Source organism: Apus apus, chromosome 3 (genome assembly GCF_020740795.1).
Source record: "Apus apus isolate bApuApu2 chromosome 3, bApuApu2.pri.cur, whole genome shotgun sequence".
NCBI lineage: Eukaryota > Metazoa > Chordata > Aves > Apodiformes > Apodidae > Apus > Apus apus.
Window position 1 is genome coordinate 11,522,380 of NC_067284.1, and position 27,123 is coordinate 11,549,502.

A 27,123-nucleotide genomic window follows, 5' to 3' on the forward strand; every position below is an offset into this window, starting at 1 on the left:
CACTGTAGAGTGAGGAAAGGGATTCTCCTCTTATGCAAGGAAATGTTCAGTGCAGTGGCCAAAAAGAAACGTGTTTCCTTCCTCTGACACCATACACACAGATAATGGAAAAGCAACTTTCTCCTCCTGTTAAAATCGAAACTTAAGCCTGATCTTAGAATATTCTTTATTTTGGCACGTTGTTTTCCCAGACATGTTACGCTTTACATACCCAGCACAGAACTCAGTCACTGTGTTCCTACCTACTATGGGCTGAATTGCCAGAGGAGATTTCTGCTTTTCCTAAACAATTTCTGGCTTGACATCAGCACACTGTGCTGCAAAGCCAGAAACTTGCAACTACACACGCCCACGGTCTGCTTTTTGGGTCCTTGCCCAGAGCATCTCAAACCACTGTCTCCCTTCCTATTAGCTCTGCTCTGGATTTCTCTCTGAAATAATTACATTATCTTCCTTCAAAGATAAACCATTCAAATGCTATTAGCATCAAGCCTCCGACAACAGACTCGCTCTTGCCAGTGAGGGAGGGGAAAGGATTTGGCCTAAGAAATCAGAGCCCATTTTCAAGTCCCTGGGAGTGCAGTGAAACTGTCATTCAAACCAAAGCCATAATCAAAACCACTCGAGCTAGGCAGCTTGCCAGAGTCAGTCATGTCTTCTGAAGAGGAAGGGGGACAATAAGATAATATTTTATTGGGGTTTTTTGCACCTTTGGGTGAGTTTTACCAACCACGGGAGCTGCTCAGCAGGCTCCCCTTAAGTCTCCCGTTACCCAGGTGTTAGGGAGGCTGTGGACTGTAGCAACCTGGATTTTTTTTACACTTCCCCCATCCCCAGCAGTTTTACAGGCTGTCCCTTCCCCAGAGGGTACAGAAAGGTGCTGTTTCATGCTAGGGTGAACTCCCCTGATACACCAAATTGCGTGAGCAAGACCCTCAAAAGCCTCACATACAGTGAAGTTCCTGGTCATGGTTTGGTTTTGCTGGGGTTTGTTTGTTAGTTGGTTCGGTTTTTGGTTTGGTTTTGTTTTCAAGTAAAAAAATTTTCCTCTCCCTAGGAATTTTTTTACATTGTTTTTATGTCTCCTTGGCTTTCCACTCCTGCCAGGGCTTCCTTAGGGTGACCAACACACAACCAGCCCCGAGCTGCTCTCCGAACCCCTTTCACCCCCTGCCCAGCCCACCCTGGCCCCAGGGCGATGTTGCTGGGGCAGCGCAGTGTGGACATCCCACCAGTTCCCATCTGCTGGGAACCCTCTTGCCAGGCAGCCCGGAAAAGTGGCTGCGGAGCTGCTTGTCTCCAGCAGGTGGGAGTCTGCCTGCACTGCTGCTGCCTGCACTGCTGCTGCCTGTATTGCTGCTGCCTGCACTGCTGCTGCCTGCACTGCTGCTGCCTGTACTGCTGCTGCCTGTATTGCTGCTGCCTGTATTGCTGCTGCCTGTACTGCTGCTGCCTGCACTGCTGCTGCTGCTGCCTGCACTGCTGCTGCCTGTATTGCTGCTGCCTGCACTGCTGCTGCCTGCACTGCTGCTGCCTGTACTGCTGCTGCCTGCACCACTGCTTGCACTGCTGCCCACTGACCTGCTTGCCTGCCTGCACTGCTGCCTGCTTTCCCACAAACTACCTGCCCTGTTTCCTGCCTGCCCACAACCCTGCTCTGCCACCTGCACCACTGCCACCACCACAGCCCCAACAGTGCCCACCTGCCTGCCCCGCTGCCCACCTTGAGCTCCGAGACACAGGGCACCAGCCTGGGTTGGTGTTGCTTCCCAGGGCAGCCACCTGTAAAGAAATCTGCCAAGCTGGTATTCCACATGGGAAAGCACAAGAAAAACAGCGTGAGCACTAACAAAATTTCCCCCTTTCTTTTCCTTATCCTCCATGTCCCTGCACCCCAGCAGAAATAAAAACTGCAGCCGATCCTGTTCCCCTGGCTGCAATTATGGGAGCAGCCAAAGACTTCAGTGGTGGGTGTAAGGATCCCTCCCATCCCATCTCATCCCCAAAAGTCCCCAGGGGCAGAAGAAGAGCATCCATGATGTGGACACATGTCCTGGGGGACAGGTGGATGCTCAGGACTGCCTTGTCCTGCTGCTGCTGTGCCCCATTCCCTTCTGCATCCCTTCTGAACGTGCAACAAAATGGGAGCAAGAGGTTGGATTAGGATGATGAGATGCTGGCTGTGAGAGGATAAAGGGGACATAAGTGCAAGAAGAGGACAAATGTGCAGAAAACAATGATGTGAGAGTCCAAAAGGGTCATAGCAAAAGCTGCATTGATTATGTTCATGCGTTTGTTGGGTGTAGGGGTGTATCTAATACATCTTCAAGTCTACCACTCTGTTCCTGTGCTTGCAAGGAGTTTCCAGTTTTCTCTTTTGATTATCTGGAAATAGAGTCATGTAAGATAAAAACTGGGTCTTCTCTCTGTTTCCCCTCAGTGAGTTGCTGAGACCTTTCTGATGCACCTTTTGTGCCCTGGTCCCTCCGGCGCTGTTGCCTCGTGCCCCCTCACACTTCAGTGGCTCTTTTCAAGGGCCTCTCACATGACTCTTTTAATGGGACATGCATGGATTCCTGGAACTGACATTGTCCTGGTTTGGAAGGGAAAAGACAAAATGGTGAAACCATGTGGGGAAGTTTAAAAAAAAAAAAATAATTAAAGACTCTCTTTTTCTGTAAGCTTAACCACCACATTACAGCCCCAACACTGCACCCCTTCTTTTTCACCCTCTGGCACTCTGTTATGCCCATGCAGCTTCTGCTCACAGCAGATCAAGGCCTCTCTGACCTGCTGTGCTGGATGTCCCCTCCTTAATCACTGCTCCCAGGTCACGGTGGGAAGCCCTGCTTCTCCCAGTAACTGTGACAGTACATTCTGGAGGCTTTTATGCTTTCCAGGACAGATGGACAGATGGGGTGCTTGGGGACATGGTTTAGTGGTGGTCTTGGCAGTAATAGATTAATGGTTGGACTTGATGATCTTAAAGGTCCTTTCCAACCAAAATAATTCTATTATTCTATTCTGTGACCTGTTCTAAGCGATGCTTTCAAAAGCCAAGAGTCAACAGTCACAAGCTGCAGCAGCTTAGAAGGAGAAAGCTGCCCAGAGAGGCTGTGGAAACTTCATCTTTGAAGGCACCATCAAGACTTATATAGTAGATTGTACAGGAAAACAAGCCTGTTCCTCACTGTGTGCTCATCAGAAAAGAAATGTGAATATCAAGGCCTCCTCATAAGGCTCAGCTCACACTAGTAGAAAGATTCAAATATTCTTGCAAACCAAAAGGATAAATTACACCATGGGCTAAATATGTCAGCTCTAGAGAATGGCTGTGATAATAAAAATTCTGACTCCAAACCATTTCTTGGAAGAGCAAGAAACCAGATACCAAGGCTGACAGTCTCACATCCAAGCCCTATGACTTTATGAGTTGAATGTGCAATGAGCCTATTGAATACTTCAGTAAAATCTCAAGAGATCAATGATAATTTGTGCTGCAAAAGGAACAACAAAATGTTCACAAATAAAAAACTGTAAATTATATGAAGATTGTGATTAATAAAAGCTCTGTTCCAAGCACAAATCTGTGATGCCTTGAAGCCCTGACAGCTAAGAGCTGCTTCTGGCTATGCAGCCTGGGAAATGACAGGATTAACAGTCATGACTTGGGTAACATTAGCAGCAGTAGAGGCTAAAACAGGCAAAGGGGCACCACCTAACTGTGAGCAAGCTGCCCAACACCAGAAGGCCCATCCTGATGGAGAACCCAGAAGGGCTGGTCAGAACCATGCTAAAGATGCTACCATCTTAGCTAAAGATGTCTCTCCATGAGGGGACACAGATGCTGCCATCCAGACCTAGGGCTTTGCCACACAGTGTTTCATCAAAACTCTCTTGCCAGTTGTAACATTTTGAGTTCCACTGGGAGCCCAGATGAATTTCATTATGCAGCCCATCCTCTTCTGCCCAACAGCATGTGAAATCAGGGAAAGATGTGCTGTTGCTGATGAAACTTGTGTACCTGGGGAACCTGCACAAAGTTTGCACTGTCAGATGGACCTCTCCTAAGTGCTGATGGGCTCATCTATTTAAAGCAGCTGAGGAGAAAGGTCTGACTGTCTTGGTCAGGTGGAGAATCCCTACATTTAATAGAGGTGGAAATTGCTCTCCCTTACTGGTAGGACATTGGAAAAATTAGATACTACAGGCTGAAGAGGGTCCAGAGAAGGGCCACGAAGATGATCAAAGGACAGGGAAGCCTGCCACATGAAGAGAGGCTGAGACAACTGGGCTTGTTCAGCCTTGAGAAAATAAGGGTTAGAGGAGACCTTACCACCATGTTCAAGTACTTGATGAGTGGCTTCAAAGAAGGTGGAGACTCCTTTTTACAAGTCCCATGGAAAAGTGGAGGGGTAATGGGTGCAAGTTTGTCCTGGGAGGGTTCCAGCTGGGCACAAGAGGGGAAAAAAAAATGACAATGAGAACAATCAGCCATTGGAACAACCTTCCCAGGGAAATGGTGTGTTCTCCAAAATTGGACACTTTTAAGATTCATCTGGACAGGCTGCTGGGCCATCTTGTGTAGACTGTGCTTTTGTCAAAAAAGGTTGGAGCAGATGATCACTGGGGTCCCTTCTAACCATGTATTCTGTGCTTCTATGATAAAGAGATTGTTAATGGTGCTGTAGGAAGTCACTTATTCAGTAAAGGCAGAAAATACTATCACCAGATATAGAGTATTTGGTAAAACCTCATCTTTAATATTTTGTATTATTCTGGTGACCTAAGTTGAAGAACCATGCGTGTGAACAGGTGCAAGTGAAGGGAAAGAGAACCTGTCTTACAAGGACAGAATTAAAGAGCTTATCTCATAAGCCTTGCAAAGTCATAACGATGAAGGCAAATGTCTGCAATCTGTGGATGCTTCAGGAAGGATAAATGCCAGACAAGGAGAATTATTGATGTCAAAGGGTAAAATGGTCATGAATAGAACTGCTCATGAGTAATGGAAACTAGAACGCTTCTGTCATTAATGTTGAGGGTCTGTGTTACTTACCAAGCAGTGAGGTCAGATAAGCTAAAGTATTGCAAGATGAGGTTTATGAGTTTATGGAGATGAGTATATAGGCTTTGGGCATCCACTTTCTTTGGTTTTTTACAAGGGTGTTGAAAGAAGGCTGGTGGTAAGGGAAGGTGATGGTTGTTAATTGTTTGATGACACGGGTTTAAGACACATACTTCAGTACTGAGCTGGTCATCTTCGCAGTCTGGGACACTGCCTCACCTGCTGCTCTTCATATATGCCCCTTGTGTGAAAAAAAGGGCAGGGGGTCTTTGGTTTTTCTTCCGATAGTGCACCAGAGACTGGACACAAATGGAGGCAGAACTCTTGGCACTAGGGTCTCCTCTTCACACTTGTCCTCAAAAAGCTTTTAGGTGTCTGCTTGATGTGTTTTTCCCGTGAGACCAGATTAGTCTGATCACCAGGTCTGTAATCTGAAAGGAAGTTTTCTCTTGGACCAGACTGGCAGAACAGCTTGTTGGTTTCTTTGGGTGTTTTTGTTTGTTTGCTTGTTTTTCTTTCCCTCTGGGACATGATCCCCTTCCATGAACAGTCTGTGCTGAGGCACCCTCTGCAAGAGGGCAAGCAGGATGCTCTTGCACTCAAGAAGCTTGACAGACATACTAAGCTTGCCCCTTTGCCAAAGGCAGTGATTTCTGTGCTACATAATCACAGAATGTCTTGGGTTGGAAGGGACTTCTAAAGGTCATCTAGTTCAACCCCCTAAAATAAGCAGGGACATCTCCAACTCAACCAGATCTCTCAGAGCCCCATCAAGCTTGACCTTAAATGTCTCCAGGAATGGGGCCTCCACCACATCCCTAGGCAACCTGTTGATTCCTCTACACTTGCAGTCTCTAGCTGCAAAACAAAACCCCTTATTAGTATTTTATTTCTATTAACTATTTCAATCAGACTAATGCTCTACTAATTACTGTCATGTATCATCCCATATCACACCACACAGTATCTGCAGACACAGGGCAGAAGATAAGCTGGTGAAGATACCCAGATTCTTCAGAACTGCAGATCCAGCCCACTAGTCACACAAAGACACTAACAACAGCAGCAAGAGAAACTGGGCAAATGAATGTTTTGTTAAATTGAGGTCCTGGGAGACAATAAAGCAGGAAATTGCTTCAGTTAGATGAAAATGTTTACAAAGAGTGCAAATCCAACCTGTACCCAGTACAAACATGTTTTTATAGGGTATGGATTTGTTGAGAAAATTGTTCAACATAACTTCAGTTCTCCTATATAAATCTGGAGGACAGAACAACTGCAGGCCAGTGGAGTTACACTCCTTGGCAAAAGGCTAAAGGGAGACAGTGGGCAATGTTTGCTGAGGGATTTCTGTTTTGTCCCAGATCTGAAGGCCTGGAAGGACTGTAGGCATTTTGAGATCCAGAGATGGGTAAATAGTACCAGCTGAGGTGGGGAAACTGTGTCAGACAAGTTTATCTGTGCCATTTGGGTCATCTGTGATAACCCATCTAGCAGCTTTTAGAAGCTGGCCACTGAAATCAGAATTGCATGTCAGAGATTTGTGGTTCCTGTTGGCTGTTCTCTTCAAGCTGTGTTTCTGTGCAGTTCATGATATGTTTTGTTTTTTATTACTGCTATGAGGCACCAGTGTTATAGTGATGAAGATCAGTAGCAGAGGAAAAGGAGCTAACTGGTAATTTTCCAAATGACCACGTATAATTGACAGAACTTCTGTACATCCAAATGTCAGACACATCATTTCAGAGCAGAAATTCCAGGGATATTGTTGTTAGAGCTGGCCTGACCTGCAGTTATGTTCCAGTATTATTGCAAAACCATGAAATATCTCATGATTGGCAGACCTGGAGATGCTGCAGCACATTCACAGAAGAAAATGTTCTGCATTTCTTTGTGCCAAAAGGAAAAGGTGGCAGAGACTCCAGTGAGGGCAAACACATAGGAGGCCATTGGGACAGGATGGCCATGGGCACTCACCATATGAGATTCTGTCAGAACAAAACAAGAAGAGAGAGGTGGGACTTGCTGATGTTAATCACACTATTGACTCTGCACACTGAGAAAACCGCTCTCACATGCCCATGAGGAGGAGCCCACAGTGCAGCTCTCTGAATGCCAACCACCCACACCAAGCACCTGACAGACTTAAGACAACTACCTGCTGATAAAATGTGCTGTTTCCTAGAAACACTCCCCCAGCATCACCTGATGGGTGGCTCAGATGTAGCTGTCCATGCTGCAGGTAAGGAATTTGGACAGGCCAGCACTTCAGCTCACTACACAGTGGGAGGTGCAGAATGCTTTGGGCACAGTGCAGGGGCTGCCAGTAGACTACATAGCTTGAAAATCCTTTTTTTCAGTTGTCCTGTTTGTGTGTCCATCCCTAAATAAATCCAAGATAAGCTATATGGACGTCTAGTGTTTGATTGAAAAAGTTAAAAGTGATGAAGCTTTATTTGAAATGTGTGAGTCCTGTGAGTGATGGCCAGACAGCTCATTTGTGTCTAGCTGGTGCATCCACCAGAAACTCACCAGTGAAAGTGGGTGATTCCAAGAGGCAGCTAACCCATTACCCATGTACCTATGTACCTCAGAGTACATCTACCAAGGGAGAATATTGTGATGCTTGTCTTTATTTTAAAAAACACAAACTGTTATAATCTATTATATGTCTAAGAACCTCTTTTTGGCTAATAATGGTGTAAAGCTGAACTGTTGCAACATACTGCTCTCTGAAGTCAATTGTCACTGCCAAATTCAGCAAAAGCTTCAGATTCAAATAAATTTGTCTTTCAAAAGAGCCTTTAGGATTTGCCACATTATCTGGTGCCAATAATTGATGGTTCTGAGCCTGGCTTTTTGGCTGTTTGATCATCTACTCAGTATGGTGCTGGCTATTGGACTTCCCCAGGTTTATCACTGTCTGAGAACCAGCCCTTATCCTTCAGAAAATCATACTATCTGCAGTTAAAAAAATACAGTATTAGAGAAACAAATTTGTTGTTCCTTAAAAACAAGTACAAAATAATTTATTTCTATTTCAAATGTGCCTTCTGTGGTCTTCCAGCCACTGGAACTTGTAAGAGATTTAATGAAGCTATTTTAATAATTCTTTAGTTTGCTGGATAGAGGAAAATGCTTGCTTTCAAGACTCAGCCTGCATCATCACATAAAGAGGTGATATAACTTCCATATTCTTACAGTATTCTCTTTTTTAAAAAACACAAGCTTGCAAATTCTGGCATTTAAAAAAAAAATATTTATTTTTTACTGGAATGTTCTATTCACCTAGTTTTCCAAGACAATTCTCCATGATTGTCCAGAAATTCTCCTTCTTATCCTAAAAATATGACCCACATTCTTGACAGTTGGATGGATAGTTTTGCATTAAGCTGTAGTCAAATAACACTAGTAGTTCCTGGGCTTTTCCCTGTGATATTCCATTTACTCCTTGTCAGTGATCCTTCAGTTTTTCTGATCTACTTCATGCCATTGCAGGCTTGTTCAGAAAGCAGTCTGGGTTCCGTTCTTGCTTATTGACAAGAGCAGAACAGGATGAAGAACCAGTCCCTTTGGGGAGATAATTGCATTGCCTGATGAATATTTGCTGTTTTCAGTCATATTGAATATGAGGATTTTATCCAGTTTTAAAATGTTTCCTTATTTTATCTTGATGCTGTATTGTTGCAGACCCTTAAACAAAATGCCACGTTGTTCAACATAAAATGCCTTACAGAAGCTCATTGCATAGCTTAATTTCCTCCAGCAAACACATTTTAAATTAACCAAAAAAGGATTAGCTTGGAAAGATCTATTTTTTCTTTAAAGCCATGCTAATTGACATTAAACAAATTACCCTCTAATTCTTTATTTATTGAGTGTCATAAGAGTCATTCCAATATTTTGCCTGGGATCAGTGTCAGGTTGAGGGCTGTAATTACTGCAGTTGCTCATTTAATCCCCTCTGAATATTGGCAGAACAACTCTTTTATTAAGCATTTCTGCCTTCTCTGAATTGCTATTGACAGCTCTGTAGCTGTTAATTGTACCTGCATTGGCTTTTGCCTCAAGATGGCCCTGTTGGAGTCTCAGTGTTTGTGTATAAGGATTTCTGACTCATCACCCTTTTTCTTCCATTTTGTTGCTATTGTTTGAAAAGCATTTTTAATGATTTCTTGGTCGACAGGCAGGGGCCCCTAATGTATTACTGATTAAATTTCCCATGGGGGTGATGCAGATGGGCTGTGAGAACAGTAGAAGAAACTGGAAAACCCTTTTTAGCTAAGGTTGGATGTGTAAGAAATGTTTTTATTGCAAAAAATGACATGGGCTGGATAGGAGGGTTGAGGGCCAGAATCCAGTAGCCAAAATGAAACTAGTCTCCATCCAGGATGTGCAGAGCAAAATTTTAATCCAGTCTGAATGCTTTCATACCTTTTTGTTCTGAACCTTCCCCCAGAGCTAAATTTGCACTCTTTAAGGGAGCAGTCCCTCCTGGTAAACAAGTGTACTGTGTGCTCTGGGGATTAGGACATTTGGGGGAGCATCAGGTACCCCTTAACACCTATAGCATCCCATGGCTGCCTCCTCTAGTACATCTGCTCGTAGCAGACAAAAATCCTTCCCAGCAGGCTGCGCTAGGCACTGGTGTGCATCTTCCATAATTTTAATTCAGCCCTCTTAAACTGCTACCAGCAAAGCCTTCTGAAAGTGTCTTTTCATCGTTTATTCATCTTCTACTCTTGCAAGTCTCTCTCCCCAGCTCTCACAGCAGCACCTGCGTGCAGAAGGGCTGCTGCCCCACGGCCGACCACACACAAAGCCGCCTAATCCAGCTCACGCAGCTCGGGGGGAACCGCAGAACAGCCTGAAACAAAAGGCCACGGCTCAGCACGCAAGGCACATAATCTCTCAGGCAGAGTGCAAGGCCACCGAAAGGCACTTGGGAACTCAGATGCATCTCCACAGGCAAGATGACGCATCCTGTGGGGAATAAAAAAAAGCGAAGGCATCCCTGAGGAAAGAGCGCTAATGAAACCAGAGCGGTATTAAAGCTGTGCCTGATGGCAGCAGGGAGGAACAGCAGCCCAACGCATTAGGCCTGAAGCACTGCAGCTCACCCCAGCACATTGCTTGCTGTAACCTCTCAGGGTTCTGCCCAGTGCAGGCTTGGCCTATTTCCCTTGTCTTTCATACAGCACACAATCCATTTAGGGATTTACAGCAGCTTAGAGGCACACGTACAGTGCCTTGCCTCTGTCTGATTTTTATTCTGTGGTAAGAAGGCCTGGGGTCATGGATTCGTTAGCACTTGGCTCCTCCCTGCCATTCATGTTCCATGGAAATCTACTTCTTCTTTGGTGTTTATGATTTCGTGAGGTCCATTAATGTCCTTGGCACTACCTGGAGAAGTCCCAAGGTTTGCTACAAGGAACATGTGAATCTGCTCCAGTGTGATATTATAAGCAAGGGGTGCAAGAGAGACCAGACAAATATGATAATAAAGACCAAGAGCTATTAGCTGTGAAATCCTTGGGGAGTATAAAGTGGTATGATTCCCATGCTGATGCACACATAGGCCAGCTCATACATTGATCTTTAATACTGTTTAGACATTCCCTCCTGCCCCACTCTAGCCAGCAGCTCCTGGTCTCTGCTCTCCACTAACACAGTGTATTTGCCTCTCGTGCCTGACACCACCAGAGTGAAGCTCAGTGGATGTGCCACTTATGCCCAGGTTGTTAAAATTCTGTTCATCATCTGTGCTAATACCCTCCTGGGAGATGATGCCATACCCAATAAACATGAAGGATCCAGCTGATGTATTTCACCCTGCGCACAGTGAGCACATCTCTCCTGTGAACATTCCAAAGGATGGAAGAGCACTTGTTAAAAGGGACACAAGTAATCGATTCAGAAACCCCACTAACTTAATATTAAGCCTGATTTTTAAAGTCTCTGACAGTACCCATCACTGAAGGCACTAACGAAGTAAAAAACTATAGTTTGGCAGTGTGCCCTGGGGACATGGAATGTCATTTCTGAAAGAAACAGAGCAGCACAGGGGAAATAACTTCCCACAAGTCAAACAGCATCCTATCAATCACACAGGTACCCCTGTGCTCCTTCAGCTACTGCAAACGTAAATCACAACAGATACAGTGACACATTCATCCACATTTGCATTGAAAGCTTTTAGATAAAGGCAGACACCCACAGGGTAGAGGTTAGAAAATGTAAATGCCGTGGGCTCTGTGATGTGTGGCTGCTGGAGCCTGATCATAACTCCAGGGTATTTACATGGTGTATTTCATGTATTACTGCACTATTTGAAGTTTGGGGTTATTGATGAAGCAAAAGAGGGCCGGGTTCATGATTTGACTGGAGTTAGTGTTGTGACAGACACACAGCATTGTGCCTTGCCCTCTTGGGTGCTGAAAGTACTCCTGGTTTCCCATCATGGCTGGTGGCTCTTGTAACTCTTCTCCAATCTGGATTTCTACTTTGACACGGTCCGCACAGTACACAGCTGACTCAAAGGCAAAAACAAGTAGTATTTTTTTCTTTCTGACTGTGTTCTCATTGTGGAGACAGATGGGTTATAAACAGAATTTGCAAAACTTGCTGCTTTCTTGCCTGGTTGGTAGTGAGTCATGGATTACTGCTCTTGGGGTACAGCAAGATCAACCGAGCTAAAGGTAGCAATGTTCTGTGCCCATCCTACCAATCTTTCATCAAGAACATGCTTCCCTGTCTTGCTTAGGAGAATGTCATGTGAGATGGAGTTAAAGGATTCTCTAAATCTACTGCTTCTCCCCCAGCTATGAAGTCTGCCAGCCTATCAGGGAAAGAAATTAAGTTTGTTGAACATGTTTGTTCTTGATGAGCTCATGTCTGTTCCTCATCCAGTAATTTTTTTCCAGGAGTTTATATGTTTTCTGACAATTTGTTCCAGGATTTTTTTGTTAGTTGCTTGTTTTGAACTTTTCTATGAACAATGATGCAAAAAAACCCCCCACAAAAATAAGGGGGAGAACTGAACAATTTTTTTTTTTGCCTTCTCTGTATCTTCTAGTAAATTCCCTCTGTTAATCAGAGGATGAATGTTTCCCTTCTCTGCTGTGTACCAAAGGACTTCCAGCTTTTCTAGGGCACCCACATGAATTCATAGTTATCCATTGCTTGTCAATCCCCATTGCTCCCAGGAAACAATCTGGTGCAGAGGCAAGGGACTAGCATTTTTTTTTTAAGTGCATGAAGTAACAATAATGTGTTCCAAAGAGAAGGAAAAGTTCCTTTGATGAAAGACGTGATAAAATGTTGTGTAGATTATCACAAAGACTGAGAAGAGAATATCTAACATCACCCCAGGTGAAAAGAACAGCTATTAAGGTACTTTTTATTGTCCTTGAGAAGGATACGTGAATCAGTGGAAACTGAATGCAGATAATTTTTAAAGATAAGATGGGTACAACTTCTTTGAACAGCAACAGTGATGAACCATTGCAACAAACTGCTGGTGACTGATTGCCCATCTCTTGAAGCCTTTTCAACATTGTGTAGGGGGAATATTTTAGCTCAACACATCATTAAATTGAATCTTGGTTGATGGATTGAAATATCAGTGGCTGTTGATGTGTTGTTTCGGTGGATCCCAAGGCAGTGAAAATGCTCACTGAAGTCAATAAAGCTACAGCAACATAGACCAGGTAGAGATTGGCTTTGTAGGGATTTTTAGAAAGGGCTTTAATGAAAAGAAATAGGTGACTTGGTGAACTGGTGTAAAATAGAAAACCATGGGTAATGAGCAGAGGAAGAAGAACCTTGTCAGCAAAGGGATGGGACAAGGCTGATGGTGTCTCCAAAGCACGGGGCAAGGTCTCCAAGATAAGGCACAAGTGGGACCAGAGCTGTAAGGCCTTGGGGGGAGGCACAGTGGAGGAGAGTAAACATGGAGCTGTGGGTTATGCAGGGAGGGGGGGAAGCTGCACAGATCTGGGCCATGTGGCTGGCTTGACCATGTATTTCTTCCCATGCTGTTTTATTTTCTTTAGCACCAGTGAGGGTTTTGTCAGCCACATGAAACATGAGGTTCCTGATCTCCTCCGGCTCTGGCATTTGCTGCTCTGCTTCAGCAGGGCCCCTCCAAACAGCCCTGTGCAGAAAGGAGAGCTGCCTCCCCCATGCTGTCCCCCCCTTCCTTTGCACACCAGGATATTTTCCAGAGATCCTGCTCAGCAGAGCCGTGAGGTCCATGACACAAGTCCTGGGGACACCGACCACTCCAGCCACAGCACCACTGCCTAGTAAAACAACACAGAAAAGCACCCAGGGTCAAAATACTCTCTTGTAGAGCTGAATGGAAACGAAGCGTTTTTGCTGGAAACCAATACACATTTATTAATACATTTTCAATCTTTTGCAATGTCTGTAACAAATGTTATTGCTCCACAGATAAGTTTGGTGATTAAAGGATGAGTAATGACACCTCCCTGACCAACTGCACTACTTGGTTAAGCGGGCAGGGATACCTGTATGTCATTCCCCACAGGTCTGTGAAAATGGTTCAATTTAAACCAATTAATAACATAACCTGTTTGGGCAAAACACAATTGTTCTCTGAGAACGCATGAATTCAACACTGCTAGAAAATCCCTGCCATCTGACGTAGAAGGATTTATAGGTTTAGTGGAAATTGCTTTCCCCACTGTCCAGATTAAATACTGCAGGATGATTTTTTGTATGAGTAAACATCCTTCCACTAACGATCAGACCGATAATGTCTTAAAAGGAGAAACAGGATCTACATTTTGATTTTCTTCTTCTTGCATGGACTATTTCTGGATACAGAACCTTCAGGTAACATGTTGACTGTCCATAAAATGCATTTTAGCATCTTCCTGCTGTTGTGGGGATGGGTTTTATCCACTGAATGCAGAGCACACCGACAAGGAAAAGAAATACATGAGGTGTACAAAAAAGGCAGGTGAGTATACATATATATTTTTATATATATTACATTCAAATAGCTATTATTTGGAGAAATGTAATGTTTCAGGTGAATATGTAATGGCTAACAGATAATTGGAGTTTGCATTTATAGATTGTGATCTCTCAGTCATATTTCTGTTACTGGTTTTGCCAATGAACAAGTTTTAATGCATTTTCTACAGGGAAAATAATTTCTCCCCTCAAAAAATAAAAAAAGAAATTTGTGAGGTATCTCAGAGATTGAAAGGGTGCAAAAAAAGAATAATTTGCTTATATTTATTTGGGTTAAAATATGGTCGAGTATTTACATGAAAGTGGAGAGGAAACTTAGATCCATGAGGACTGTTGCATTCACTGAAGATTAGACTGACATGAGATCTGAAATGAAAACATTCAGAATTTATTTTGATATTCCCATATCACTTGTTTTATAGACCTTTTGAGAGGAAAAAACAAAAGTGTCTCTGGAAACTTCAACACTATGGTCAGTTATCAGAGGAAGCAGAAAGAGCATTCAGGGTATAGAAGTAAGATATTAAAAAATACTTAAAATATTGTTGATTCTTCTGCTTCTCTCTCACATAGCCTCTCAAAAAGGCTATATGACATTTTTCTCCCACTATTTTGTAGACAGTTATTTTAGGAGGTTTTGAGTTGAGGAAGGTTTTTTGGCTATAACTGAGTTCTGATTATTTATATTATACTTGGGGAATATCTGGAATTTTGGATGAAGATTGTTAGGCATATAACAAGGTATATCTGGAACAAAAAATCCTTTGGGTTTTTCTGGAGGATATAGCTGATATATTTAGATTGCTGGTCAAATGTTGGATACTTGTGCTTGTGACAGACTCAACCTATGTCCCTTCTGTTTTGCTGCCTTCACTGTTTCTATTCTGTATTGACTCTGTGTCACCATCAATACTGTAAGGCGTGTGGGGATGGAAATACAGGAGTTTTGCAGTCATGAGGAATTAAAACCATTCCTGTTAGCCTTCAGGAAAGCTGATTGAAACGTGGAAGGGAAGGATTGCAGAATCACAGAAAGCAAGTCAGGGCTATACTAGAGAGTAATTGCAGTGTCCTGATTGACACTTGGGGGTCAATGAGACATCTTATACACAGGAAATGGCTCTAGCAGTGATGCCACCTTTGTGGAGGTGTAGCTGGCTAAATGGACTCAGTGGTTCTGTTCATGATCAGCCCCCAGGGGAAGCAACCCCAGAGACAGTATGAATGTAGGACCTTTATTTTCACCGAGAGTTCATGACAGTGGCAGCAGAGGTGATGCTGAAAAGCATCCAGCAGAGAGGAATGTGTAGACACAGACATGTTCTTGTTTAGCATCTTTAATGAAAACTCCCACTGCACTGGACACAACAATGTCAGTGTGATTAAGTGATGATCACAAAAGAAAAGAATGTTAACAATATATGAAAATGGAAAATAAGTATTTATTCAGTACACTCAGAAACCACTTCTTCACCTGTGCTTTGTATATATGCTGTGACTGGGATAGGACAAGCCCATCAGAAAGCCCCAACGTATTGAGGATCTGAGAAGCTGAGTTCACTGCCCTCCCAGAGTGGCCATGCTGGCCTGGGAAGTAATTTCTGGCCTATTCCTGCCTAAGCAAAGCAGCACTGATGCTGAGGAGGGCTGATGGGGAGAGAGGACCTGTTCTGGTGCATGGTCATAGGGGTTGTCCATCAGGACTGGGTGCAGAACAGTAGTGCCCAGTACAGTGCTCACTTTCCCCTGTGATGGGATAGGCCACGAGAGACCAGTGGTTTTAACAGACTTATAATTTGCAAGGTTAAAAAGGACAATCATGGTCATCCATCGGATTTACTGCTAAGCTCAAGCAACAAAGCCTTCTGCATGAATTGTACACCAAACACCTAATTTTGGATAATTACCTACAGTGTCAGATAAACTCAGAATAGGCTTGCAAATAATTTTTGCCTTTGGCTTCCATCCATTTTCTCCTAGTCTATGCTAGCTTGTCTCTTCTCCATCTAGATGGATCAAGCCCTCTCTTCATCTCCTCTTAGATATATTAATAAGTCTAAGCTGCTGATATTTCTCAGTGTAGGATGTTTCCCAAACCTTGACTCAGTCATTTGCTTCTATTCCCATGTCCCTTCACTGCTTTTTGAGGGTTGTCACCAGGACTGGGTGAAGTGCTTGCACAGTCCTCACACAGATGCTGCACACAGAGTTTCTCCAGTTGACCTCCTGGGATTGTGGTCATGGTCTCCGTTGCAGCCCAGCAGTGGGAGATCATGTTGGCCCAATATGTCTGGGCATCTGTCTTTGGCAGAACACCTTGTATTAGAGGTACAGCCAGTCCTCTTGTGCTCCCATATAGTTCCCTGTATCTTAAGATGCTGATCACATGAGACAGTTTTGAAATAGGCACTGTTCCTTTGCATTTCAGTCAAACTCAAGGTCCATTTTCATCACAGAATTTAGATCCTGAAAGAAAAACTGAGGAAGAGGGCTTGCTATAGAACATCAGAAAAAGCTTGCAGTGAAGATTGCTCCTGAACATTTTTTTATTAGCACTGTTTCCCTTCCCTTCAGGACTCAAGGCTCAGTCCTGACTATCTATTAAGCAGAAGTTACAGAAATTTACCTTGTTACTCTTCACTGGGCACTGTCACCTCTTGCTCCATAAGACCTGTGGTAAGGACCAGGATGGAAATCCATTCTTTCACTGCTGCTTTTGTCTTCTGAAGAGACCCACATAGCTCACTGGAGGTTGATGGGGGAAATTTATTTGAAGTGGAAAAAGCTGGTTCCACAGCACCCCAAGATGCTCAGGGTGGCTTGATTTGCACTCATGGCCTTCCTAGCCTCCAGAAGCCCTTTAGAGGCACAAGACCATCTGCTTGCCCTACTGCCAGAGCTCAGTGTCAGCCACGGGTGTTGGCAGGCAGTGCAGGCACCTGCTGTAGAGACCTGCCACCACGGGTGCACTGCCAGAATCTTGCTGTCCCTCACAGGCATGTCCAGCTTTGCTCCGGATTCTCATGGTGCAGCTGACGAAGGCAATACACAGGCTTCTGGCTTGATTCTCTGGATGGTGCCTTTGTGCAAATGTTAGTTTCATCCAAAGAGATTCACTTGGTTTGAACTATGCCTTCAAATAAAAGCTCACCATTTGCTCAGCCCTTTTTCAGCTCCAGGGCTTGTTCTTTCACTTAGCCAAATCCACAACCTTTGCACTCCTGATACAGTGAACAGGGTAGGGGGCTGCAGGGTCAGAGACATCCTCTGTCACAATTTTTTGGCACTGCAGGTGCCTCAAGGTAGCCATTCTCTCATGAGGCAGAACTGAAGAGGGGAGAGCACACAGACATGGTTTTCCTCATGAGTGTTCATGCATGCACCTCAGTCTTTTGCGGACAAGTTTGGCATTACAGGAATTTTTCTAAAGGTCCCAGATAACTCCTGAAATAAAACTGATCAGGCTTTGGGACACAGTGCAGAGTGTGAAAGAAACTGGTGAAGAAATGTAGGTCAGAGTATGCATACAGGCACAGTGAAAGCAGCAAAAGAGACAGCTTTATTGTATGGGACTTACTACAGAGCCCTCCAATATTGTAATTCACTGTAAAAATGTCTGTATGCCAGTCAAAGACTCAACTACTTATATTTGCTAATCTCCAGGACAAATCACCTCAAAGGAATTTCACTTCAAAAGAGCAGCAATATAAAAATAAAACCTTTCTCACCTTGCAGACCTGTTCACGGTTTGCAGTCAACCATGTGCAAATCCTGCAGGGTTTGCAAAGCTTTTTACTCCTGCTAAATCCACAGTGTCAAAACTCCTACAGGAAAGAGCTGAGATCTGGAGCACCAGCAACAGGACTCTCTGCTGCTTTCCCAACTGCTCAGGCTCTTGGAAAGCCACCAAGCTGCATGGGTGTCACCAGAAGGGTACAAAGGATCACTGAAGGTCACAACATCCTTATGCCAACAAAAGGGCCAATGCCTGTGTTGCTAATTAGACTTGCAGAATCTGCTAGAGAGGATGACCAATACGGAAAGAACTGGCCTGGAGCTGAGCCCAGGTTGTTCTGCCAGAGATAACTGCTGGGGAAAAAAAGATCTCTTTTAACACTAACATCTCCCTGGATGGCATTATAACCACCTTTCAGACAGACAACTCAGCAGAAGAGATTTCACTGTATAAGATTTACAGATCATGTTTCTTTAATCTTAGCTAAGAGACCCTCTTCATGTTCTTAGTCATGTCCCTAACATTTTCTGGCCACGTTACAACATAACATGTTATAGATGTTATTAAGATTAGTGACACTACCCTTAAGTGATGGGAGCCACCCTGCATCACCATGGCCATGGCTCCTTCCTGGTCGTTTCTCAAAAGCTCAGCATCATACAGCACAACATTCCAGTTACCTTCCCTTGCTTTTGTTTGATTTGGATAAGCCTTCTGTGTTGTCAGCTCCTCCATACCCTGGCCATGTTGTGAGCAAGCTCCCTGCAGTATGTAAACTACACGTGGCTGTCCTGGTACCCTTACTGGGACTGCCTCCTACAAGCAGGTCAGCTCCTACTTTCTTGCCCTCCAATGCTTTCTCTGGCTTTATAAATTAATCCCTAGCAGGATTTGTTCCTTTACTTCCCAGCAACCTTAAGCTGTTCTCTTGTCCTAGAGTTTTGCTCTTGCATCTTATCTTCAGGATTGATCCTGAAAGCACTTATTTCCATGAACAAAGCTTACTAATGCAAGCTGTCTTTAGATCAGATCTTCAGAGGGCACGATAAGCCCATAAAACACCCCATGAAAGCGTTGCCTATAGGAGCACAGGGAGCCAGATCCCATGGAGCTTTGAGCACCTGCAGCTCCCAGGGCACTGCTTTTCAAGAGCAGCAGCTTGGGCTGTGCCCTGACACCACATGCACCAGCAGCGCTGGGTATGGGGTGAGCAATAAGAAGCCCAGAGTGCATTGCAGGCCAATGCAACTGGAGTCTCTCCATCTCCCCTGTTAGTAACTTGCCTTCCCCCTTCCTCCTTTCACCTGCATCTCCTTCATTCCTTTTCTTTCCCCATTCAAAGTTCCTGCTCGTCTGCAACTTGCTATCTTTTTTTGTCCTAGAGTTTCTCTGCCCTCTGCATCAGCTGCCTGATTTTTTGACCCTAGGCACAGCCATTTCCCCATCACACTGTTCTGCCAGATTTTCTACAGTTGCTTTTAACTCTGTATTATTCTGTAACTTCCTTCTCTCCTCTGGCAGCAGTTGCTGCTGCCTGTCTTACCTCTTCTTCCACTTGCCAGAAATCTTTTTCTTCTGTACAAGACTGCTCATCTTCTTTATCTTGTTATACTTTAAGTTATTTTTTATTATTGTTTTGCTATTTCTCTCAATTTTCTTTTCTGTCCCTGTTTTTCTTTCAAGTAACTTCAATTCTACATGACAACTTTTCTTATAAGTCTTGTAGTTTTCCCTCACAACCAAGTCAAAAGCATCCTCTTTCTGCTTATCACTGCAAATTATGATGCTTTGAAAATTATATTTTCTACATTCATCCTTATCACAAGCCTTCTTTCATCCTGTCTAGAACTTATTTTGGGTCTACTCTTCACTAAGCTTCCTATCTCTGTTCAGGTGAGTCATGTTGGAACATTGCCTCTACTGGGACTTCTGTAGCTACATTCATACATCCATGTACTGTGTCACTTCACTGTGCCACTGGTGATAATATTTCAAGTCAACATTCCCTCCATGTAACTTGCTCAAGATCAGCAGCTTCACATTGTCTTCTAGCCCATCACTACTCCAATGTGTTTTATGAGATGGTGTTAAAAGACATAACAGACTCTAAAGCCCAGGAAAAAACACAACAAACCCAACACACCCAAAGATAGTGCAAGGCAGTTTCCTCCCTCCTGAGTATGTATAAATGGTTAGATTTTCTGATTAAAAGGTTGGATTCACATGTGAAATGCTCCTGCTGGTCTTCTCTGAACTGCCCAATCATCTTCCAAACTCACTCTCAGTTTTCAGTGAAAGTGAATTTCAGTGTGATGACATGCTGTGTTCATGCACTTCCTTTCAAAATTCTTCTCCTTGTTATGTGTTAGGAAAAGCCTGAAGCAACAAATTCCTGTTCACCCTTACCATGCCACTCCTGATTTATATCATTGCACCATATCACTCGGCTGTTGTCTCCCTTCCCTCCTGGAGAGCCCTGCTCAAGCTGCCTGGGAGCCCTCACCACCTCCAAATTGTCTTTCTTCTCTTCCTGTGCTCTGTTTTTCCCAACGATGGGCATTGGATATGTGAGGTGTGGGCATGTCTTGGTGTTACTAACAGCACTGAAACACTTGCTCTTTGGTTTGCTCCTCCATTCCCAGTAACATCTAAGATCCTCTTTGTTGTGGTTTTTTTTTTGAGCACTGTGGAGCATTAAGCTGATGTTTACAAAGAAATAACCACAACAGCACTGAGACCTGCTTCCTAAGCAGCAACAGGTGATTTGGAGACCACCATTATCTCAACATTGTTTCCAACAGTACACTGAAAATATGCAAAAATACAAGGTACAGACCTGTGTGTGCTGTTACCAATGTACTAACACTGAATTTCTGCTCAGTTTATCTCAATTCACTTGACATCATTGAAGTTCTGCCATAATTCTCCACTCCCAGTTCTGACTTTTACTACCTTGAATGGTTACAAATCCTCAGTAAACATTGCTACCAGTAGTTATCTTTTTCTCCCAAATAATTTATGAAATTATTGAACAACAGAGATCCTGTAATAGATTTCCAGGAGGCTATACTGAAAACCTCTCTTCAGAGTGAAAGCTCTCTATTATTCCTTTTCTTTTTTATTTTGCAATCATTCACATGAAGGGGTCTTCACTCTTTCTGACCAGTTGGTTTCTTTACAAGCCTTTGGAAAAGATCTGTCAGCATCCCTTTGGAAACTGAGGTAACCTGTGTCATCATGATCACCCTCATCTATAAGGTCAATAACTCTTTAGAGAAGTCTGTTATACTTTAAAGTGCATAACATCCCTCAAGAAAAACTGTACTGACTGTTGCTCTTTTTCAATATATACTGCATTTATCTGGTGTCTAACATTGGTGTTTTTTACTATTCTTGTAGGTATTTTGCCCAGTGGAGTAGCCTGTAGCTTCTCAGATTCTACTTGGAGTGGAAAGTGTAGTAGAAAATTGTAACCTTTCAGTCCTGTGACACCAGGGACAATTTAAGTGCTGGTTCAACAGTTTCTTATTTGGCTTTCTTCTGGGTTAAAGCCAGCTGACTTGCTACTGTTCAGTCCATTTACTTCAAATCCATCTCTCGTCCTGTGCCAATGTGGCTACTTCTTAACATTGGCCCAACAGCAGATTTGTTACAATTCTGTATTTTTTGTAGTGCAAACAAATTCCTTAGTTGTTGATGTTTTTGATGCCCCTTATAAAGGCAGAGTGCTTTTATTGCTGTAAATAACAAACTAAGACAAGTGCAGTATTGATAATTAGCTAGTTATTCCCCATTCTGCATCCATACAATTATTTTCCTGTACTCCATGCAGTTCTTTGTATTCTCTTTTACTGAAATTCATCTTGTTGACATCAGAGCGTTTCTCCAACGTGCTGAGGCTGCTTTGAATCCTGATCCAAGATCCCAAATTGCCCATTTCTCTTTCAAACATGCTGTCATGTGTGAGTTTTATAGTTCTGTAATCTGCATCATTATTGAAAATATTAACTAGTAATTTCCAGGATGAAATCTGTGAGATGCTATTTAATATCTCTTGACAGCAAAGTAAGAGCAGTTATGCTAACCACAGTTTGCCAACCATGCTCAAAGTCATAGTTTCATCTCAACCTTATTTCCTTAGTTTAGTAATGAAATATTAAAACCTTAATTCAAACCTACTTTTCATCCCACTGACATTAAGACAGCCAGTTACACTGTCAGAAAGACATTAAGACTGTTTTGATGTCATCTATTGCAAAGATTCACTTTGAGTGATCTTTATAATCTCGTTACCTGTGGGGAGGCAGACAAATGGATCGTGAGTTTGTCCCAGTTTCTTTTGAAATGTCAAAACTCCAGTATAATTCGTTTGTCCCCTGCTTAAAACCAGGTTTTGTGTTCACCCTCTCTCAGGGGTATCACCCATCTGTGAGGAGTCCTTGGAGGTACCTCTGTACAACTCAGAGACTGTAACTGCTGGTACTCCCAGTGCTCCCAGGGCAATGCCATCACCAGCCTCTGTTGACTCAAATACCTCCAATTCATCTCAATATTCCTTAACGTGCCCTTTCTGATCTGCACTGTGCTGACGTCTGCTTGCAGGTAAACACTGTGCATTGCCCCATTAGTTGCTCTCCTTCCCTTCACCCATTTCTCATTTTCACTTAACTGAGTCCCAGCACTGTGTCTGCCTCAGCTGGCAGGACAGAACCTCAGTCACACTCCTGCTTCCTCTCACCCTTCCTTTCAACCTGGATAACACAACCCCCCAAAAAAACCACACACACTGGATGCAATTTCTGCCACACAAGGCCACTTTCATTTTTGCAACATCAGCTACAGTGCCAAGACCTCAGATGCCATTACATTTCTGTGAATAACCAACGTGTAGGTTTGTTTCTTTTTTCTTTCTTTTTTTTTCTTTCTTTTTTTTCTTTTGCCAGTGTTTATGTCCATGCAAAGAACAAAGGAAGTGCAAAATTTAAAGGGTGCATAGATGTCACCTGTCCCTGCATATTTGTCATTCCAAGACTCACATATATGCAAGTATTACTGGATTAAAAAAGGGTTCTCACTGAATTTTCTGTATCACTGAAAAACAAGATAGCAGAACAGCTCTGAATCCCACTGTGTCTCAGACTATGTGATGTGAACATCCAAAATAGTGCACTTTCCCCATTTTTTTCCATAGATTTGACCACCTATAATAGCAATGGGTCACCTTTCTTCACCATCTTCAAACCTACACTTCATGAGGACACATGACCCAACATAATTACAAGCAAACAAGGGCTTGACAAACGCCAAGATAAAATACCTTTTATGATTAATTTCCCTCGGTTTTTAGTGGTTTGTTTACAGGTCACAACTTTGAAACTCTCCCAATTTAAGCACAAGTTAGTGGGTTTCTATCCTGTGTCATCCCTGGGAATTAGTATGCTACACAGTGCATGTTGCTGGGTAAGAGCATCTTCCTCCCATGGCAACTTTGCTCTCTCCCCCCTCAGGTGCTGGGTGGTTTTTCTACCCATTTAGCTACCTCCGTTTCCTCCTTCCCCAAGCCCCTCTCTGGGCTCTGGATGACATCTCCATCTTCATCCAGACCTGCTGCACCACCTGTCCACCAGCATCTCCTGCTCACTGAGAAGGTCTTCCCCAGTCTTTTGCAGGCAGATTATGAGGGAACTTTGTGAACTTTCTGCCCTAAAATCTTTTTCCTTTGGGATGCAGGCTGGGAGGTTCTTTAGCCCAGCGAGGCTCATGGATCTGCAGGGGTTGGGAAGCATCACTCTGCAGTGAGGGGTCACCTGTGCTCATGCAGGACTGTATAGGGTGTCTGTGCCCCAGGAGTCATCCCACACAATGATGAGGCACCATTTGAGCCTGATGTCTCCTCTTTGCTCCTTCTGTCATCTCTCCCTCTGGCCTTACTCAGTGTCTCCCCTCCCTCCCCATCTCTGCCTATCCAGCCTCCTTTCTCTGCAGTCTCACCCCATGCTTATGCTCTGTTGCAGATCCAAGCTCTCTTTGCCTCTGCCCCACGTTTTTCTGCAGAAACCTTCTGTATGATTGTGCATGTAATTCCCCATTCCTTCCTGCTTCTTCCCTATTGCCTGGTCTGAACATGATGCCGAGGTGGTATGAACCCAAGGCACTAACTGGTCATAAAACAGAGGGATAATCAACACATATTTATGCACAGACCTTTTCATAGACCTTTTCACTCTCACGGCTCTTCAGTAGTCTGAAAACACCTTCCCCATTCCTACGTCCTCCCTGCCAAGGCTTTGTCCCCTGCAGGGAGCTGGGCTGCCTCCACTGCTCCCTCCTGATCCTTCTGCCTGTCCTTCATCAGGGCATTGCTCAGCCATGATTTTACAGACAGACCAAGGGGAACGTGGCTCCTGCTGTTTCCTGGCCCAGCACAGCATGAAGGCTGTGCAGCTTAATGGGTGCAGGATGGGAGGCACTGCACAAGCTGCTCACCAGTGTCCACCCAGGGACAGGGAGCCCATAGGCACAGCTGGCAGGAAGGGGGGAGTTTGCATCACTTTCATTACTTTCCAGTTCAAAGTCCTGCTGAAAACTGGCTCCACAAGATCCATGCTCTCCCTTGCCTTGTGTCAGTGGCAGGAGAGGCTGTGGATCAACTGCAAGGCAGCACAGCACGAGCTGCAGAGCTTGTGTCTGACAAAATTAAGCGCGTGGTGGTTTCAGAGAGTAGGGGTGGAGAGTCCATAGTCTCTTGCACTGGAGAAGGGGTGTAGGCATCACCCAGACAGGAGATAAGCAGAGAGGAAATGTGCACCCTGGGTGTCTGCCCCAGCTGCTGGCTTGCAGGTTTCCCAGGGCAGCAGACACCTCTGTTCAGGGTAGGAGGTTTGGGGTCAGTTGCAGCCCCCCAACCAAGCTGCTGCTGCTGATGCAAGTAACTGAAGGGACAGCGATAATGTGACAGCCACATCTCAATGATATTTCCTGAGACAGGATCTGTTCTGACAACTCTTCTCTGACCTGCCATCCTCTTTGCAGACCTAAGAATACCATAAATGATGGAGAGAACAGACTGCCCCCCAGAATTTAATGAAATCTAATAATAATAGCATTAGTGTTAGTCTGCCAAACCCACCAGCACTGTTCCTCGAGGATGTCATTCCTTGGACTCAAGAAAGACAGTGTGAATCTGACTCCATTACTTCAATGACTTACTTTCACTTCTTTCTTGAGGAAAATACATTGGGTCTTACTTTTTCCTGAAGAACTGAAACTGTTTCTTGACTAAACTCCTCAAGGAAGAAATGTTCTCAGATCTTGATGAGATTTTCCTAACAAGAGTGCAAAACATGACACTGTCTATTACAGGTGTATTGCCTGTAGAAGAAAGAAGGAAATGCATCCCGCAGGAGTAATTAAAACTAAAATGCTAAGATGGGTACTGACTTCTATCATATTTGTTGTGGTTGCTTCCAAAAGCTCTTATTTCAAAGGTGAAGAATACTGGGGGCTTTCCAGTGAACACTGCCAGTGTGGACCTGACACTTCTCTGGCACAAGTCCTATGAAGCTGGGCATTTGAAAATGCCTGCTGGGAGCTTCAGATGTCATAGTTGGACTGTCTCTTCTGAAAATCAGACATGGTCCCTAATCGTGCAACTCTTTTTACTGTGTTGGATGGACTATAAGTGCGACAGTAAAACTAGGGCTTTTTTTTTTTTTAAAAAAAAAAAAAAGAGAGTAACTGCTTTTTGCCTTGTGTCCCTGGCGGTAGTGAGGAAAATCTGGTTTTGCTTAATTTTTTTTGCCTACCTATCCTCAGCTTCAGTCACCTCCTTTCCCCAGTGAGCCTCAGCCTTTGGGGCAGGGGCATCCCATGATCCCTTGAAACTGTGGGGGGATCCGGGTGAATAGTGAAGACTTTGGAGAGGCTGGGTTACTTCAGCTGCCACCAGGGGCCCGAGCGCTACTCTAGCAGTGACATTGACACTGCAGGGAAAAAAAAGGTTATTAATTATTCCACTCCTAGAGTTATCTGTTAGTTTTGAAGATTACCCCAGTGAAGGAGCAAGACTATCACAGGTCTTGTGACCTGTGGGGGCAAACAATTGCACTGAACAATCTGTGAGCATCACCTGGGTCGAATCTCCTGAGTGTGGCTGTCACAAATGCTCGGGGACAGCGGGCAGGTGAGGGGAAGCCACAGTGGCAGACTAATGGGGTCCCATGGTGGAGCCACCACTGGTCACTGAGCCAGCAGAGCTCTCTCCAGGAAGTGGACCAGGAAACCTATTTATTGAGTAGAATGAAATGGGGCTTCAAATTGCAGTAATTGGGTAAAAATCATTTGCTGTCACAGCAGGAGGCAAGAAGGAGGGGGTAGCTCAGTAACTTCAGACCTGTGATGAGGGGAATGGGACTGTCAAAAAGCAGTGAAGGAACCAACCACAGCTGACATGAACACAGTCCCATACTGTGGCTGGAGCATGGAAGACATTTTGCATAGGTTTGTGAGAAAAAAATAAAGCTTAGTTTAGAGGCAGTGCAGAATCACTGAAAGAAATAAGAGGAACCACCAGGGTTGCTGGGTTTAGAAGACAGGAAGGATTTGGCCATGAGTCCTCATGGCCATGCCTTGAAGGCTCCCTGGACAGGCAGCATGGGGCCAGGGCCAACATGAAGCTCTACAAAGAGAAATGAAAAATAGAAATCGCATGAACATACCCTGCTTCATCCTGTTTGAATACCAGCATTATTCCTGAACAGCCAAGAGTTTACTAGGGCACTTTGAAGTCATGTAAGTAGGTCAGCTCGTTGCCAGAATCTGTTTATCCCCAAACACGTGAAATTACTTCCTGATGGCCAGCAGATGAGAAGCAAGTAGCAGTGAGATACAACAGTAGCTTGCAAGAGCGTATCTCTAAGGCTGAAGACTCTAGGAACTGTATTTTGCGTTTGCAAGTGCGTTTTGCAGCACAGTGTCCAGAACCAGGGAAGCTGCTCCTTGCGATAGCAACGGTGCTGCAAGGCTCCCCACAGCAGGGGTCTGCAAGGCCTGGGGCTCAGCCATCACCCACCAAGGGGGCAATGAGGTTGTGACGCCTCTTCTCGCAAAAGGAGTTTTGCCTCTGTAGATCTCTACAGCTGGATTTGAAATATATGTTAATGGGCAAAAACCTCCTTAGTTGAGCTGATTAGCCTTAGTGTTTATTACAGAGAGAAGCTGGTTTTTTTTCAACTTTTAATTAAAGATGAGTCAGAGCTCTTAAACTTTTAAAACGTTACTTTTGCATCCAGAAGGCTCCCTGGGCAGCCTGTGCCAG

The 27,123-nt window shown here is 44.1% G+C and overlaps 1 protein-coding gene and 1 long non-coding RNA gene across 5 annotated transcripts in view; one reads left to right on the forward strand and one right to left on the reverse strand.

The window, feature by feature from the left end:
* Nucleotides 1–13,705: 13,705 nt before the first annotated feature.
* LOC127382202 (gamma-aminobutyric acid receptor subunit rho-1) overlaps nucleotides 13,706–27,123 on the forward strand; it is a 29,817-nt gene continuing 16,399 nt past the window's right edge. For 2 of the 4 annotated variants that reach the window (XM_051613480.1, XM_051613481.1), the window contains exon 1: nucleotides 13,706–14,054. In XM_051613480.1, coding sequence (XP_051469440.1) covers nucleotides 13,933–14,054 — 122 coding nt within the window. In that variant the 5' untranslated portion in view covers nucleotides 13,706–13,932. The remainder of the gene's footprint in view (nucleotides 14,055–27,123) is intronic. The other 2 variants (XM_051613483.1, XM_051613484.1) reach the window with 1 other exon arrangement.
* On the reverse strand, nucleotides 15,494–18,425 carry LOC127382211 (uncharacterized). The gene is made up of 2 exons (XR_007888901.1): nucleotides 17,800–18,425; nucleotides 15,494–17,398 (listed from the first exon to the last, which is right to left on the reverse strand). It is a non-coding gene; the product is annotated as an uncharacterized LOC127382211 (long non-coding RNA).